The sequence below is a fragment of the Crocodylus siamensis genome, chromosome 2 (assembly GCF_052110815.1).
Source record: "Crocodylus siamensis isolate JL-2025a chromosome 2, ASM5211081v1, whole genome shotgun sequence".
NCBI classification, from domain to species: Eukaryota; Metazoa; Chordata; order Crocodylia; family Crocodylidae; genus Crocodylus; species Crocodylus siamensis.
In genome coordinates this window covers 47,259,229-47,273,464 of record NC_143396.1, presented here as the reverse complement: position 1 = coordinate 47,273,464, position 14,236 = coordinate 47,259,229, and the positions used below count along the sequence as shown (strand labels likewise).

Sequence of the window (14,236 nt, the reverse complement as noted above, 5' to 3'; positions counted from 1 at the left end):
AACGCAATCCCGACTCCCTGTTTGTAAACCACTCCTCACCAAAGTGGGGGACCATTTGCTCAAGCATTCCTTTGTATATTCTCCAAGTTGCCCGGTTGCACTCCTTGGGCGGGACTTACTCACAAAATTGCAAGCTGAGATCTTTTTCAGAGACGATCAGATGGTGGTCCAGCTACCTGTCAAGCAGAGCTCGAATTATCAGATGGCTCTCCTGGAGGACCGATGCCCTGCAGTAAGTTCGGAAGGTCACATGACTGGAGTAGACCCTTTGGTATGGGCTGATGGAACCCCTGCGCGAGCTAAGTCGGTCTCCCCGGTAAGGATCATACTCAAGGATGGGGAGGGGCCCGTTCGGGTAAAGCAGTACTCACTCAGCCGAGCGGCCAGAGCTGGACTCAAGCCGTTAATAGAGAAATACAAGAGGTGCGGATGGCTAGTGGAAGGGTCCTCACCCTATAACACCCCCATTCTTGGAGTGCCGAAGGCAGATGGGGTCTCATACAGACTGGTCCAAGACCTACGAGCAGTAAATAAGAAGGTCCTTTCAGACCATCCTGTAGTCCCGAACCCTCACACGATTTTGACACAAGTACCGGGGGAAGCTGAAATATTTTCAGTGCTAGATTTGAAAGATGCTTTCTTCTCCATTCCCCTTCACCGAGAAAGTCAAAAATTGTTTGCTTTTGAATGGGAGGATCCAGATACTTTCCATAAAGCCCAACTCATGTGGACAGTTCTTCCACAAGGATTCGTAGCAGCCCCCCATATTTTCGGACTTGCCCTTCAGAAGGACTTGGGGGAATGGAAGGGATCACACCCCGCAGTGACTCTCCTCCAGTATGTGGATGACCTGCTAGTTGCAAGCCCAAACTTGCAGCTCTGCGAGGAAGCCACCAGGTCACTGCTAAACACTCTGGGGAAAAAAGGATATAAAGTCTCTAGAGAGAAAGCCCAAATATGTCAGCCTGAAGTCACATTTTTGGGATATAAGCTCTCAAAAGGAGTCAGAGCCCTGAGTGCAGATCACATACAGCCAATTCAAGGTCTAACCCCACCTAAATCACCCAAGGAGCTGCGGGCATTCCTAGGGCTAACTGGGTTCTGTCGACTATGGATACCAGATTATGGTGGGAAGGCTAGACCACTGTATGACTCCCTAAGGAGAGTCTCACTAAATGGAAATGGAATAAAGAAATGCAGCATGCCTTTGATCTGCTTAAGGCAGCATTAATTCAGCCCCCTGCCCTGGCCATCCCAAATAGTAAAAAGCCATATCGACTGTATGTTCATGAGAATCGAGGGGTCGCATCAGGGGTGCTGACACAGCCATCGGGCCCGACCTGGAGACCCGTGGGATATTACTCAAAGGTTCTAGATCAAGTTGCACTCGGGTGGCCAGCCTGTCTTCGGGCTGTGGCAGCCACAGCAGTGGTTGTTGAAGAAGCCCAGAAGATAGTCATGGGTGTGGATATGGAAATACTCACCCCTCATGGAGTTCCCCAGATCCTAGGGACTGAGGGAGGGAAGTTTCTTAACCCCTCCAGACAATCACGGTATGAGATATTTTTGCTCTCTAATCCAGGACTTACTTTCAAACATACTACAGCCTTAAACCCTGCAACCTTGCTGCCGGAGTCAGGGAAACCGACGCATGACTGCCTTGAGGTCCTGAATCAAACCACACAGGTGCGGCCTGACCTTGCTGAGGACCCAATTGAAGACCCAGATGCTGAATACTTCGTAGACGGCTCCAGCTCTGTCATCGATGGAAAAAGACAAACAGGATGTGCAGTGGTAACCTTGGATAAGGTAGTATGGAGGGAGTCATTGCCGAGCTCATGGTCGGCACAAGCCAGGGAACTCACTGCACTCACCCGAGCATTACAGCTGGGGACAGGCCAGCGGGTTAATGTATACACTGACTCTCGCTATGCTTTTTCTACAGTCCATGCACACGGGCTATTGTGGAAAGAAAGGGGTTTCATTACGGCCTCAGGGAATAAAATTGCTAATGGCCCCCAGATTATCAAGCTACTAGAGGCACTCCACCAGCCTAAAGAGGTAGCAGTCATTCATGTGCGGGCCCATGGGAAGGCTGCTGAGGAAAAGCATAAGCTTGGAAATGCAAAGGCTGATGCGGCAGCAAAGGAAGCTGCATTTATTGGGGGAGAAGCGGAGGAGGTATCCAGGCAGGCCATGTCCCATGCCATATGGCCATACGTTCAGGATTTAGTCCCGCAGTATTCCCCTGAAGAAGATAAATTTGCACAGAAAGCTTGTGCAGAAAGGAACTCCCAGGGGTGGTGGATAGTACCGGGAGGAAAGGTCATGATACCCAGGCCATTGCTTCGGGAGGTGCTGCAACAGCTCCATGCAAGAACCCATATGGGAGGCTTGGCTATGGGTGATCTAGTGATCCGTCAAGCAGTAGCCCCAGGGCTATATGTAGAAGCTCAGCGCATTGCTACCAAGTGCATCACATGCCAGAAAGTAAACCCTCGAAGGAAACCCCCTGTGCCAATGGGAGGTAGACCCTGGGCAGCGTACCCTGGACAGGCATGGCAGATTGATTTTGCCGAGCTCCCACGGTCCGGACATCACGGGTTTTTACTTGTCATGGTAGACCAGCTCTCTGGTTGGGTCGAGGTCTGGCCCACCAGGACTGCCACTGCGGCTACAGTAGTGAAGTATTTGTTGCAGGAGATCATTCCCCGGTATTCCCTGCCTGAGTTCATTGAGTCGGATCAAGGACAACACTTCGTGGGAAAAGTGGTTCAAGAAGTCGCGCAAACTCTCAAGGTTACTTGGAAACTACACACACCATGGAGACCACAGAGTTCAGGACAAGTGGAACGCATGAATAGGACTTTAAAGACTCTGCTTACCAAGATCTGTATTGAAACGCGCCTTAAGTGGCCTCAAGCATTGCCGCTAGCTCTTACTTGCATTCGAAACACTCCCCGACGGGGCCTCAAATTGACCCCATATGAAATTATGTTTGGCAAACCGCCTCGCGTCTTACCCCCTGGAATGCAAGAAAATGTAACTTTTGAATTAGGTAATAATGAGCTTCATATGTATGTTATTGCTTTGTAGTCTGTCTTGTCTTCTCTTCACAGGTATGCAGCCTCCTTTCAGCGTCTGCCTTTAGACGTACCGGTACATGACTTCTCCCCGGGAGACTGGGTCTTGGTGCAGCGGTGGAAAAAGGAACCTTTGACTGAGAGGTGGAGTGGTCCTTTCCAGGTACTTCTAACAACCCACACCGCTGTAAAGATTGCTGGCCATGACCGTTGGATACACCATACCCATGTGAAACGACATCCATGAGCATCAGAGGACATCAACTCCCAAGACGAGCTCACTCCGGAAGCTGAGTCGTTTTCGGAACAAGAAGCCAGCAAGTGGAGCTGTGAACCTATTGGTGATCTCCAAGTGCGCCTGAGACGGCTTAGGCAAAGTTCAGAAAATTAGACAAGAAAGTAAAAAGGGAAACATTTAGGCCGTGTTTGATCTCATGAAAGGGAAAATATGGTGGGAATCTTAATGTGCCTTGTTGTTATCTGTATAATGAAAGAAGCAGGATTGAGTAGCCTTAGCCGCTGGCCTATACCCCCGCTTTCCCCAATTGCTTCCCCAGGGACAAATTTGTATGTTGACCTGATGGAAAGAATTGCAGGTACTTTTAATCTTACCAACTGCTGGGCCTGTGGGGGGCTCCGAGAGGCCGGAGGCCAGTGGCCTTGGAGGGCTTTTCCTTTGGCCCCAAAGTGGCTAGTGAGTAGTAAGGCAGATGTTAAGAGTACTAGTCGAAAATGGGATGAGAACCACAGTTGGGAACTTTCCCAAGTGGCATCGGGAGAGTATTGCATCAGTAATAATGGTACAGGAAAAAGCTTGGGACATAGCCGTTGCATATGGACTTTAAAAGTAAGATGGATGAACCCTACAAAATTAGAACAGCTTTATTATCCTAACAGCCCAGGGTATAATCGACTAGTGTGGCAGCATCCTAATGGAACAGTTGCATGGTTTAATATGTATTGGAGTGCCACAAATCAAAGTAATGATCGGACAGATTGTACAGACAAGAATCAGGATGGGCTATGGGAATGTTCCATGAAAGGAGGCCTCACAGCCGCTGGTCCTTTGGGTCCAGAAGGAGGCTTGGGGTTTCCCGAGATGCCCTATGGTTGGGCCCCTCTAAATGCCACTAATAGAGAAAATAGGGCCTTAAGAGGATACTATTGGATTTGCGGACGACGGGCCTATACGATACTACCACAAGGGTGGACAGGAACTTGCTATCTTGGAGTGATTGTACCAGCTTTCTTTTTGCTACCATCAGAGGTTGGAAATGGGTTGGGAGTCTCTTTGTATGATGATTGGAAAAGGGCCAAGAGAAGTATTGATGTAAGTTTGACACAAGGTGGCTCCCAAAAGTGGAAGGAGGATGAGTGGCCTCCTCAAAGGATCATTGAGTATTATGGACCAGCTACATGGGCTAAAGATGGGAGTTGGGGATATTGGACACCTATATATATGTTAAATAGAATCATCTGGTTGCAGGCAGTTTTGGAAATAATTACTAACCAGACTGCCACTGCTCTCGCGTTACTGGCCCGGCAGAGTTCTCAGATGAGAGCAGCCATATACCAAAATCGGATGGCCTTAGACTATTTACTCGCAGAGGATGGTGGAGTCTGCGGAAAGCTCAACCTTTCTAATTGTTGCCTCCAAATAGACGACAACGGGAAAGCAGTCTTAGAGATTGCCAAAGAGATCAGAAAAATAGCCCATGTACCAATACAAACGTGGGAAAACACATGGGGTAAAGACTGGTGGTTTAAATTATTTGGAGGACCCTGGTGGAGAAAAGTAGGGTTTGTGCTTTTGTGTGCTCTGACTGGTTTGATTTTTATCCCTCGCCTTATTCCTTGTTTCACTAGATTGATAACCACCACAGTAGAAGGGATGCAAGTTGCAGCAGTCCCCCTTAAAGCACAGACTGCAGCAAAAGTCATGGTCCTCAGAAAAATTCCTTGTAATTATCTTGATTTGCCTAAATGAAGTAAGGAGCAGAAAGCATCTTGAGGGGGGATATTGTTAGAAGTATTATTAAAAATGTATAATGAATAGAGTGTTGTTTCTGCACAGTTTGTATCTCGTACCTGATAAGAAGAAACACCACCAAGGACATCTCGCTAATTTACTATCTCTTTGTAACACTAAATCACACATACCTTCAAACTCCTCTGCCTCTACTCTTGTAGATTACAGAAACTGTGATTTAATTGGCTGTGTCCTTGGAGGAGAGAGGGGTTTGAACTTTTGGTAACCTGGAGAGCTTTCTAAGCGTGCGTAATTAGCTAATGCATATATGCCTATCTGCCCCGCATACTTAAGTAGTTAATTATAATGCACATGCGACGGATGACGTGACGTCATTTCATGTATGTTTGTATGAACCGGAAATGAGATGTAAGAGTTCTTGCTTCTGCACACGTGCCCAGGAGGGAAGGGATAAAAGCCGGCTGAGAGTTTTCCTCGCGGGCAGAGTGGTCTTTTGTCTTCACTCTGACCCTATTTGCAAATATATCCTTTGTGTTACTAACAATGTGTGCCTGAGGAATTATTATTCGTGAGCCTCCAAAGAAACGAACCGCGATTTTCATATCAATTGCACCCACTATATATAGGAATTCAGAAGAAGTACCATGGAGCACGTAAGGCCATGGACAGGTGTTATATTTGTAGCAAGCAAGCCCTTTTATTGCGGCAAAAAGTGAGGTACAGTCATGCAAGTGGTTTGTCTCAGAAAAATGTAAGTCCATGACAAAACGTTAACTCATTCTTCCAGCAATTTTCTCAGCAGCGTGATTTTCCAGAGCCACAGGTAATAACTGTATGATTACATGCAGCACCACAGGACATACCTTGGCACCCCTTTTTTCTCCCACAGCTCCAGGGAGGGAATCTGCCCACTCAGAGGTTTGCAGGTCACCACAATCTCACTGCTCAGCTGTGTCGTGAACAGGATGAAACCCTTGTTGCTCAGAGAAACTGGCAGCCTCTTGCAGGTTGATTATCCAACTGAATCACATTGCCAGCACCCACTGGGTAGCCAGGAACAGTGGCAGTGCATCTCCCAGTATGGATTTACCTACTCTGAACTGGTTGCCAAACCAGAGAAAGCATGCCCAGAACCTCAGTTCTGTCCCCACATGGTAGCACATGGTGTTGTGCACCAGCTCACATGCTGGAGCTGAATGAGCTGTCTGAAGTGGTGGCAGGCCTTGCCTGTGCTGACCAGAGTACAGCACGTACTGGAGCTGCCTGAATCTTAGGGTGCCAGCAGCAGGGGTTTATTATGGCCAGGAAGTAAAGTTGTTAAGCCTTTGGCCGTGGAAGCTGTGCAGGCAAAATATGTCTCTACATTCCCAGGATCAGTCTATGTGCTTGGAAAGGGAGGAGGCTGTGGAAGGTCCCTGGTAGTTTTGCGTCCTCAGGCAGCCAATCAGCTCTTTCCTCTGCACTCATCTGTCCTCAGGAACTGCCAGACATATGCTCCCAGAAAGCACACTAGGATTACTGTGTGCTAGCCTGCTGGCTGCAGAGCACCAGAGGGACATGCCTTTACCGTGCTCTCTGGCATTCTGGAGATCTGAGGTGCCTGCACACAAAGAGAAAGGCTGCTCTGATATACTGCAATCTGAGTGTGTGGGAGCAGACTTGATTAATTGACTCTGTTGCAGCATGGAAATTACTGCACTGTAGCAGGATCCCGTGCCTCATGTATCAGCGTCTGCATGCTTTAAAGTGGTGCTTTATCTAAAGCTTGTTCAATGACCTACAGTTCATTTAGTTCGTTTGACTTTGGATTTCTCATTAAAAGGTAATAAATAATGAACTGAAATAAATTAATGGTTTTGAATTCCCATGTCCGCAAATATCTTGTTCTGAATGACAAACTATAGACTACAGTTATTGCACACAAATATAATTTATTCATCCATTAAACTAATCTTAACTGTGAACCAGAAATTCGCTTTTTACAAACACTGCATGAAAACATTTAGTTATATGTTCGTGAAAAGCAAATAATAATAGAGATTAAGAGGCTGCATTGAAATCCAATAGAGCTCTTTGCAGTTCGTTTGATTTACATAAATCAATCATTTGTATCACTATAAAAAAGTGATGCACAGGTTTGTAGTGAATCTAATCATAAGACTATATAGTTCTGTATGCACATCAGATCAGCATATTCTTTATTATTTAATAAGATATAAAAATAATTATTCTGGAAAATTTCTCTGGTGCACAGAAATTCCAGTGATTGGCGCTCTTCAAAAGTCAGAAAAAGTAAAATAAAAATGCTCTTTTTTTTTTAATTGCTGATTTTACATATTTTAAATCAATTTTAAAAATCAATCAGTTGCTGATTACACTTATAGTAAAAATGACATCACAATTAATATTCCGATGGTTTTATTAACAAGTATAATACATATATATTGTATATGGCATATTGTATGAGGCCTGTACAGTACAAATTTATGTTCACAGTTTGACATGACAAAATGTCATTACTGAGTTCCCATTGGACTACCAAAGTAGAAACAGTGAAAGTACATTAAACATTCACATCTTTAGTAAGAAAGATTACCAAAATGTCTCAGTATTTGCAAGTTATAGTAATGCATGCTAGAAACCTTTAATTACCCAGTCTTATTAGCTTATAAAATATATTACATTCTATTAAAAAATTTCTGCATAGTTTATACAAGTATTAAAGTAAATGTAATATCCCTGCTATATTTGCAGGTGATATTTTAAGAGATGCTAAGCAGAAAGATTATTTTGACCCTCTAACATTTGAAGTACATAAATAGCAGAAAAGTGCTAATATCTGTAAAACATATTGAAAGTTGTTGTAGCCCTCTTGATACATGTAAAATTCTTTGTAATTATTTTTCTTTACAGAAAGGATTTGCATTCATCTACAAGTTGCTAACCTTGACAGAGACAAAAACAGAGACAAAAGCAGACAACATATTCAGACAAGCCTGTGGCATTAGAGAGGTCACTACAGAACTACAGTGTATATTTAAATAAAACCACATTGCTGAAATACCTGTTGAACTCCGAAGGATTGTCTCGGAAATAAGTAATCCATTATAATTATGTTTAATGGTGAATACAGGTACAATATTCTCAAGTTACATACTATACAGTGCAATAATGCTAGTAAACCAGGATTTATTTTAAATATACACGTAACTCTAATGCAGGATTAGTTTTGCAGATTTTACATCTGATCCTGCATCCATGAGGGCAGGACTGGCTTGTTTTCTTTTTAGTCATTTCCTTAGTTTCATCCATATATTTTCAAAGTAGCCCTCAAACCAAATTCATTAAAAACAGTTAATGCCCCATTTAAGATGTAGATTCACATTTTAAAATGAAGGAAAAAACATCTTACTTGTTTGCAATCTTTTTTGACTTCTTACAAAATGACACCACATACATAAAGAGAAAAATCCTACAAAGATATCTGTAGGAACTTAAGATTTTTATTTAATGCTTAAATTTAAACTGTTCTTGTTAAATGTCCTATATCATTGAGTATGTAGCCAAGGTATTTGAAATTATATTGCATCTCTGCTCCTATCCCCACTGTTCATCTTAAACACTTTTAAAAATGGAAGGTAAATAGATTAATAAATGAACATGGTTAGTAAGCTAAATGTTGGGGATAAAAATGCTCTGTTGGAGTAGTCCTAACATCAAAGAAATTGTTCAAGCAGGTCATTTGGACCCAGTTCTGTACTTAGAAAACCATGCAAATATTTAAAGAAAATCTTTATGAAAGAAAAAAAAAAGAAAGAAGGAAAAGAAACTAGCAGCACTAAAAATAAATGTTATTTTCAAAAATCCAAAATGTGATGTGTTTAAAATTACATTGAAAGCAGAAATGGAAATAAAATGCTTGTCACCTGCCTTGTCCACTATATGATTTTTTTTTATTCCCAGGACACCAAATTTGTTGGTACACTTGTATTATACAATATATTAAGGGAACAGACTAAGAACCTGCACCCGTGGGAGTTGCATAAAATGATCCACTATCAAAGCTAATGAGAATTTCACAGATATTAAGTTCTAGGGTAGTGTCCAGTTCTAATTCTTCTATGGCACAGTTGCCAAAAAACCCCCAAACAATGCTGGGTTATACTAATTCTCCATCCAGGAAGGTTTTGGCTACTTTAGTAACAGATCAGTGTACTGACAGAAAACAGAATTGTCTGTATTTACCTGCAAGATGCATGGGTTTTTGTGGGTGGTAGCTTTTAATTGGACCAACTTTCTAGTATCACAGTAGTCTTCCTTGGGACTTTGGAGAGAAACAGGCATGGCAGAGCTGAACAGATCTGCTATGCAAAAGGTAAGTAAATAGCTATTTAGCTCTGCTGTACTTGATTCTCTCTTGGGGATCCAAGAAAGAGTAGTGATACCTGCAAGCTTATCTAAATCTATCCCAAATCAGTTTACTGGCCCACCCACAAAAATTCCTGCTTCTCTCATTTTTTGGACCATCACAACTGCAGCATCATTTCAACACTACTATATTTACCTGACAGTTCTAATGGATAAAGGGCTAGATTTCTATCTTGTTTCATAAGTGTAAAACCGGCATAGCTTCATCTTATTCCAAAACAGATAGTTCAGATCAACGTTCATATAACATAGCAGAATATGGTCTTAATCCCTCAGACAGAGTTTACACAAACTTTCAAGATCTGCTATGAAAACTGCCATTACCCACTTGCAGGTCTTGAATATAAAACAAAACAGCATCACAAAAGGACAAGATATTCCTTAGATAAAATGCACAAGGATTTCTATACTTCAGTATTCAAGTGTTAGTTGTAGAACACATACAATACTACCTATTTTATGGCAGAAGCATTTCTTTACACAGTAAGTGAAACTATTCCTAATTAATCTTTAGACACCTGTAGGTTTTATTTTATTCTTTCACTTACCCCTAAAAGGTCTGTGAATAGGTCGACCTGCATTGCAGACCTTCCCCTCCAGTTTCACTGGCAGATGGGATGTCAGCAAGAGGGGTTCTTCTACCTCTTTTGGAGAAGCCATACTGCCAAGGAAGCAGAGGTAGACTCCACGCACACAAACTCCTGGATCAGCAGCATACTCCAGTGTATCTTTGGAGTCCACGGTGTTTAGGGACTTCAGCAACACCTGCTGTTTAGGATCTCAATTTTTGTTCCATAGAAGGCAACGTATAGCAGCAACTTGACCAGACTGATCTCTTGGAGAATACAATGAGTATTTTCTTTGCTAGTAGGTTTTTCCATGTAAAGAGGAAAATTGAGAATACTTTTTTCAAATTTCAGGGAATTAACAAAAATGTTGTCGTTCTGGAATATTTTAGTTTAGAGAAATATATCCTGCTTTCTTTTGGTGGCCCACAGTCTGCCAACTAACATAGAAAAATTCTTTTTAATTCTGGTTAATACATTCCAAGGACTGAAGTATGTTTAGCATCACATTGGGTAATTTTAATTCAGGATATTCTATTATATTATGAACATATGTATTCATCTGTTTTTTTCTCGTTAACTTCAGAATCAAGACTTAATGATGTAATATGTTAATGTTATATTTACACCTTTATCTAGCCATCTTAAAAAAGATAAGATCTACTAAAAAGTAACTTTAAAATGGTTTTATCAGGCATATCCTTACCACCTAAGTCATTACTCAGTTTTCTCAATGGAGGTGCATATGGGATACCATTTTGTCTTAAAAATCCTGTGAACTACTTTTAAATAGTATACAGTGTATCAAAACTGGCACTCACTTCCCATAATGTTATGGTTTGGAGCATTTTGATATGGCAATTACTGCTTTTGGCATACAATACAAAACGTTTGAGGAAAGGAAATGTTGGAGAGTGACTAGAAAGCAAGATGCCTATAATGGCTGAAATGAGGTGTGGTAGACCTCTATGAAAGTCATGTAATGCTATGCTACAGATGAATATATTGTGTACCATCCATACAGCTACATATAAAACAGAGATACAGTAGGCTCATCTACATGTACACTTTACTACAGAGTTGACTAATTAGCTCTGCAGTAAAGCGTCACCATCTACATATGTGGCACTATTAGGTGACAGTAAACTAATTAACTTTGTTGTAGGATGCAACTCTTGCCTGACACAACTACTATTCTACAGCAGAGTTATTTAGTGCATCAATTCACATGTCGATGGTGATGGGTTGGCTGGGGCATGAGGGTACTACAGTACAGGGCTGCCTGCTGGCTAGCCCCACACTGTAGCACTTGTGCCCCAGCCAGCTTCTCTGCAGCACATTGGGCTGAGGCGCAGCACCTCTGGGCTGGCAGGCTGACCTTCTGAGCCCCCTGCTGGCTGAGGCTGTGCCACCCTGCCTCAATGTGCTCTTGGGCACATGTGAAAACGCTGCACCTGGGAGTAATAAACTCTGGCACAAACTGTGCTGGAGGTTATTCAAGCACATTAGGAGCATGTGTAGATGTGCCCAGCATCACGCAAGGTCTTCACCTGCTGAATCTGCCAAGGCATTATGCAATACAAACAGAATACAGACATACAACACAGTACTCAGTATGTGTCTGCTGGGTCTAAATGAATTTTACCACTTAAACTTTCATGATTTAAAAAGAATATATTGCTTAGCTCTTTCACTCTTGAGGCAGAGGGGATTTCTATATCAAAGAGGTGCCTTTCTAAAAGTGTTTTGTTAAACAGGATGGTGTAACCAACAATGTTGGAAAACTCTATTCATTGCATTGTTGAGCATACAAAGAGAGTATTTTTTACAGGACATAAATAAAGTCTCTGGCAAGGATTAGCAATCTGGATACTGAATAGCATTTACTAGTTTATCAATATATGCTGGTTGATTATATGAAGAAACCAATAAAGTTCCCTTATTCACACAGGAATACATTAAACATACTGTCTGGAGAAAGGGTTTGCTTAGCATCCCCCAGAGGAAAAAAAAAAAAGTGTTCACATTCTTTAGGTCTGACCCGTGGCAAGAACATAGAAGGGTTAGAGAACATTTATTACTGACCATATGGAAGTTTTTAATGGTATAAACTCAGAGATTCAGACCAGCTGAATCCAAATTAAAAATGCACATGTAAAAAAAGAAAGTGTGATGGGAGTCAGAGGACCAAAGACATTCAGACTAACATGTGACGTTTCCTGTGAAGGGCAAGATGGTCGGAACGTGAGAAGCTACGGTCACAGTCTGGGCATTGAAAAGGCTTGATTCCAGTATGTTTACGGAAATGCCTTGTTAGTTCATCAGAACGAGCAAACTTCCATGTGCATCCTTCCCAGGTACATTTGTATGGCTTTTCACCTAGGAAAGGAAACAGAAACTGGGATTTAAAGAATGAAGTAAGCGATCATAGATAAAATGTCAGAGCGCTTAAGAAGGTTAACACAAACACTTCAGTTCTTTTACACATACGGATCTACTCAAATCATGATTTTGCATTTTTTGCAGAAACTGCAATTTGAGGCAGGTTCTGTGAAAAGCAGCGTTCCTTATGCCAGAAAACACCCCCTCACCCAACTTACTGAAAATAAAATGCTAGTTCCCCAGTGGGAGCCAGCAGTTTTCACAGCCCCTGGCACAAAGAAAGGGAGCTGAGGTGGCAGCTGCTCCTTCCTCTGCTGACTGGTGGAGAGGGCTGCCTGTCATGCAGACCTGCTTCTCTCTGCCAATCAGTTGTGAGGGGCAGAACTGCATGAATGGCAGCCCTTTTGGCCAATCAGTGGTGAGAGGCAAGGTACCTGAAGGGCAGCACTCTTGGACAACCAGTGGCAAGGGGCAGAGCCATTGCCATGGCCCTTCGGTCAACCAGCGGTGTTGGGGGATCTTGCCGCAAACAGCCATGAAAATGGCAGTGCACACTAGGATAGGTTTACAAAATCACCTGCCTGCCTCCTCAATTTCAGTAGGTCTTTATTTATGCAATAAGATGCATCTTTTCTTGTCCATTAAAACCCCAGCTAGTCCTTTTCCATTTACTCAGTGACGTATCTACCTAATGCACATTGCACACTTACGTGTCTTGTGAATTTCTAAATGCCTGAAGTTAACAGATCAGAAAAAAAATTCATTGACAGCTTGCTTATATTACAGTCACCTTGCTCCTTTCTTTCCTGACCTTGCCATTGGTGTCTTACAACTACTTTTGTCTGGCCTTAACCTAAGGTCCCTCTACTGCAAATACTTAAGTTTAATTTTAAATACTAAAGACTATGAGACCACTTATGCACATTAAGTCAACTTGTGAGTAAGTAGTAGGATTGAGACATTACTCTGAGTTCTCTGGACTATGATAACAGCTAGTACAATAGGGTACTGCAGCCTCATAGTTACTAACGACAGTGATAATGCTGCTGCCTTAAGTAGATCCAATTTTAACTCTTTCCTTCAATAATTAAGTTAATCTATGTACTTCTGTCTTCATAATTAACTTCTAAATCAAGCTTATTTTCATTTACGCTAAAGACCCAATTATTCTGCCAATGGTATAAACGGCCAGAGTGCAAATGAGAATTAGACCTTCTATCTTATCGAAATGTGTCTTATTGCTACGTAAACATCCAAGACAAGCCCAGCAAATGTCCCACAGCATATCTTCACTATGCTGGCTTTGACTAAGCATAGCGACACTTTTTAAATAGTATGTTAGAAAGCAGTATGCAGAAAAAATCTGACCAGTGTTTTTCTGTGTCTGAATGCATAAATCTTTTTAGAGATTTCATACTTGGCATCCAGTTTGGAGTTTTGACAGAGAAGCTACTCCCATGGAAACTTATGAGCCAAAATCTAGTAGTGTTGTAAGCGGTGAGCAGGGATCCAGGTTTTCCGTTTGTCATGGAAAAACACGATAAAACGTGGATTTTCTCACTTTAAGGAGAAAAATGTGGGAAATGGCAGGTTTCCCTTGCAGGCTGTTAGACTTCCAGGCTGCAAGGGGCTGGGGGAATGGGAGGAGTGCAATCAGGCCGGGGACGCAATGTGCATATGCGCATGCACACATGCACACGGCAGCCAGGCAGCATGAGAGCAGCTCCCTGCAGGTAAATTGGGGGGGGAAGGGGTTGAGGCCCCCATAGGGAGTGGGGGAGTTGGGC

At 42.5% G+C, this 14,236-nt stretch overlaps 1 protein-coding gene across 6 annotated transcripts in view; it reads right to left on the bottom strand.

The window, feature by feature from the left end:
- Nucleotides 1-10,390: 10,390 nt before the first annotated feature.
- The window catches only part of KLF3 (KLF transcription factor 3), a 41,819-nt gene continuing 37,973 nt past the window's right edge, over nt 10,391-14,236 (bottom strand). For all 6 annotated transcript variants that reach the window (XM_090035751.1, XM_090035752.1, XM_090035754.1 and 3 more), the window contains one exon: nt 10,391-12,446. In XM_090035751.1, coding sequence (XP_089891877.1) covers nt 12,265-12,446 — 182 coding nt within the window. In that variant the 3' untranslated portion in view covers nt 10,391-12,264. The remainder of the gene's footprint in view (nt 12,447-14,236) is intronic.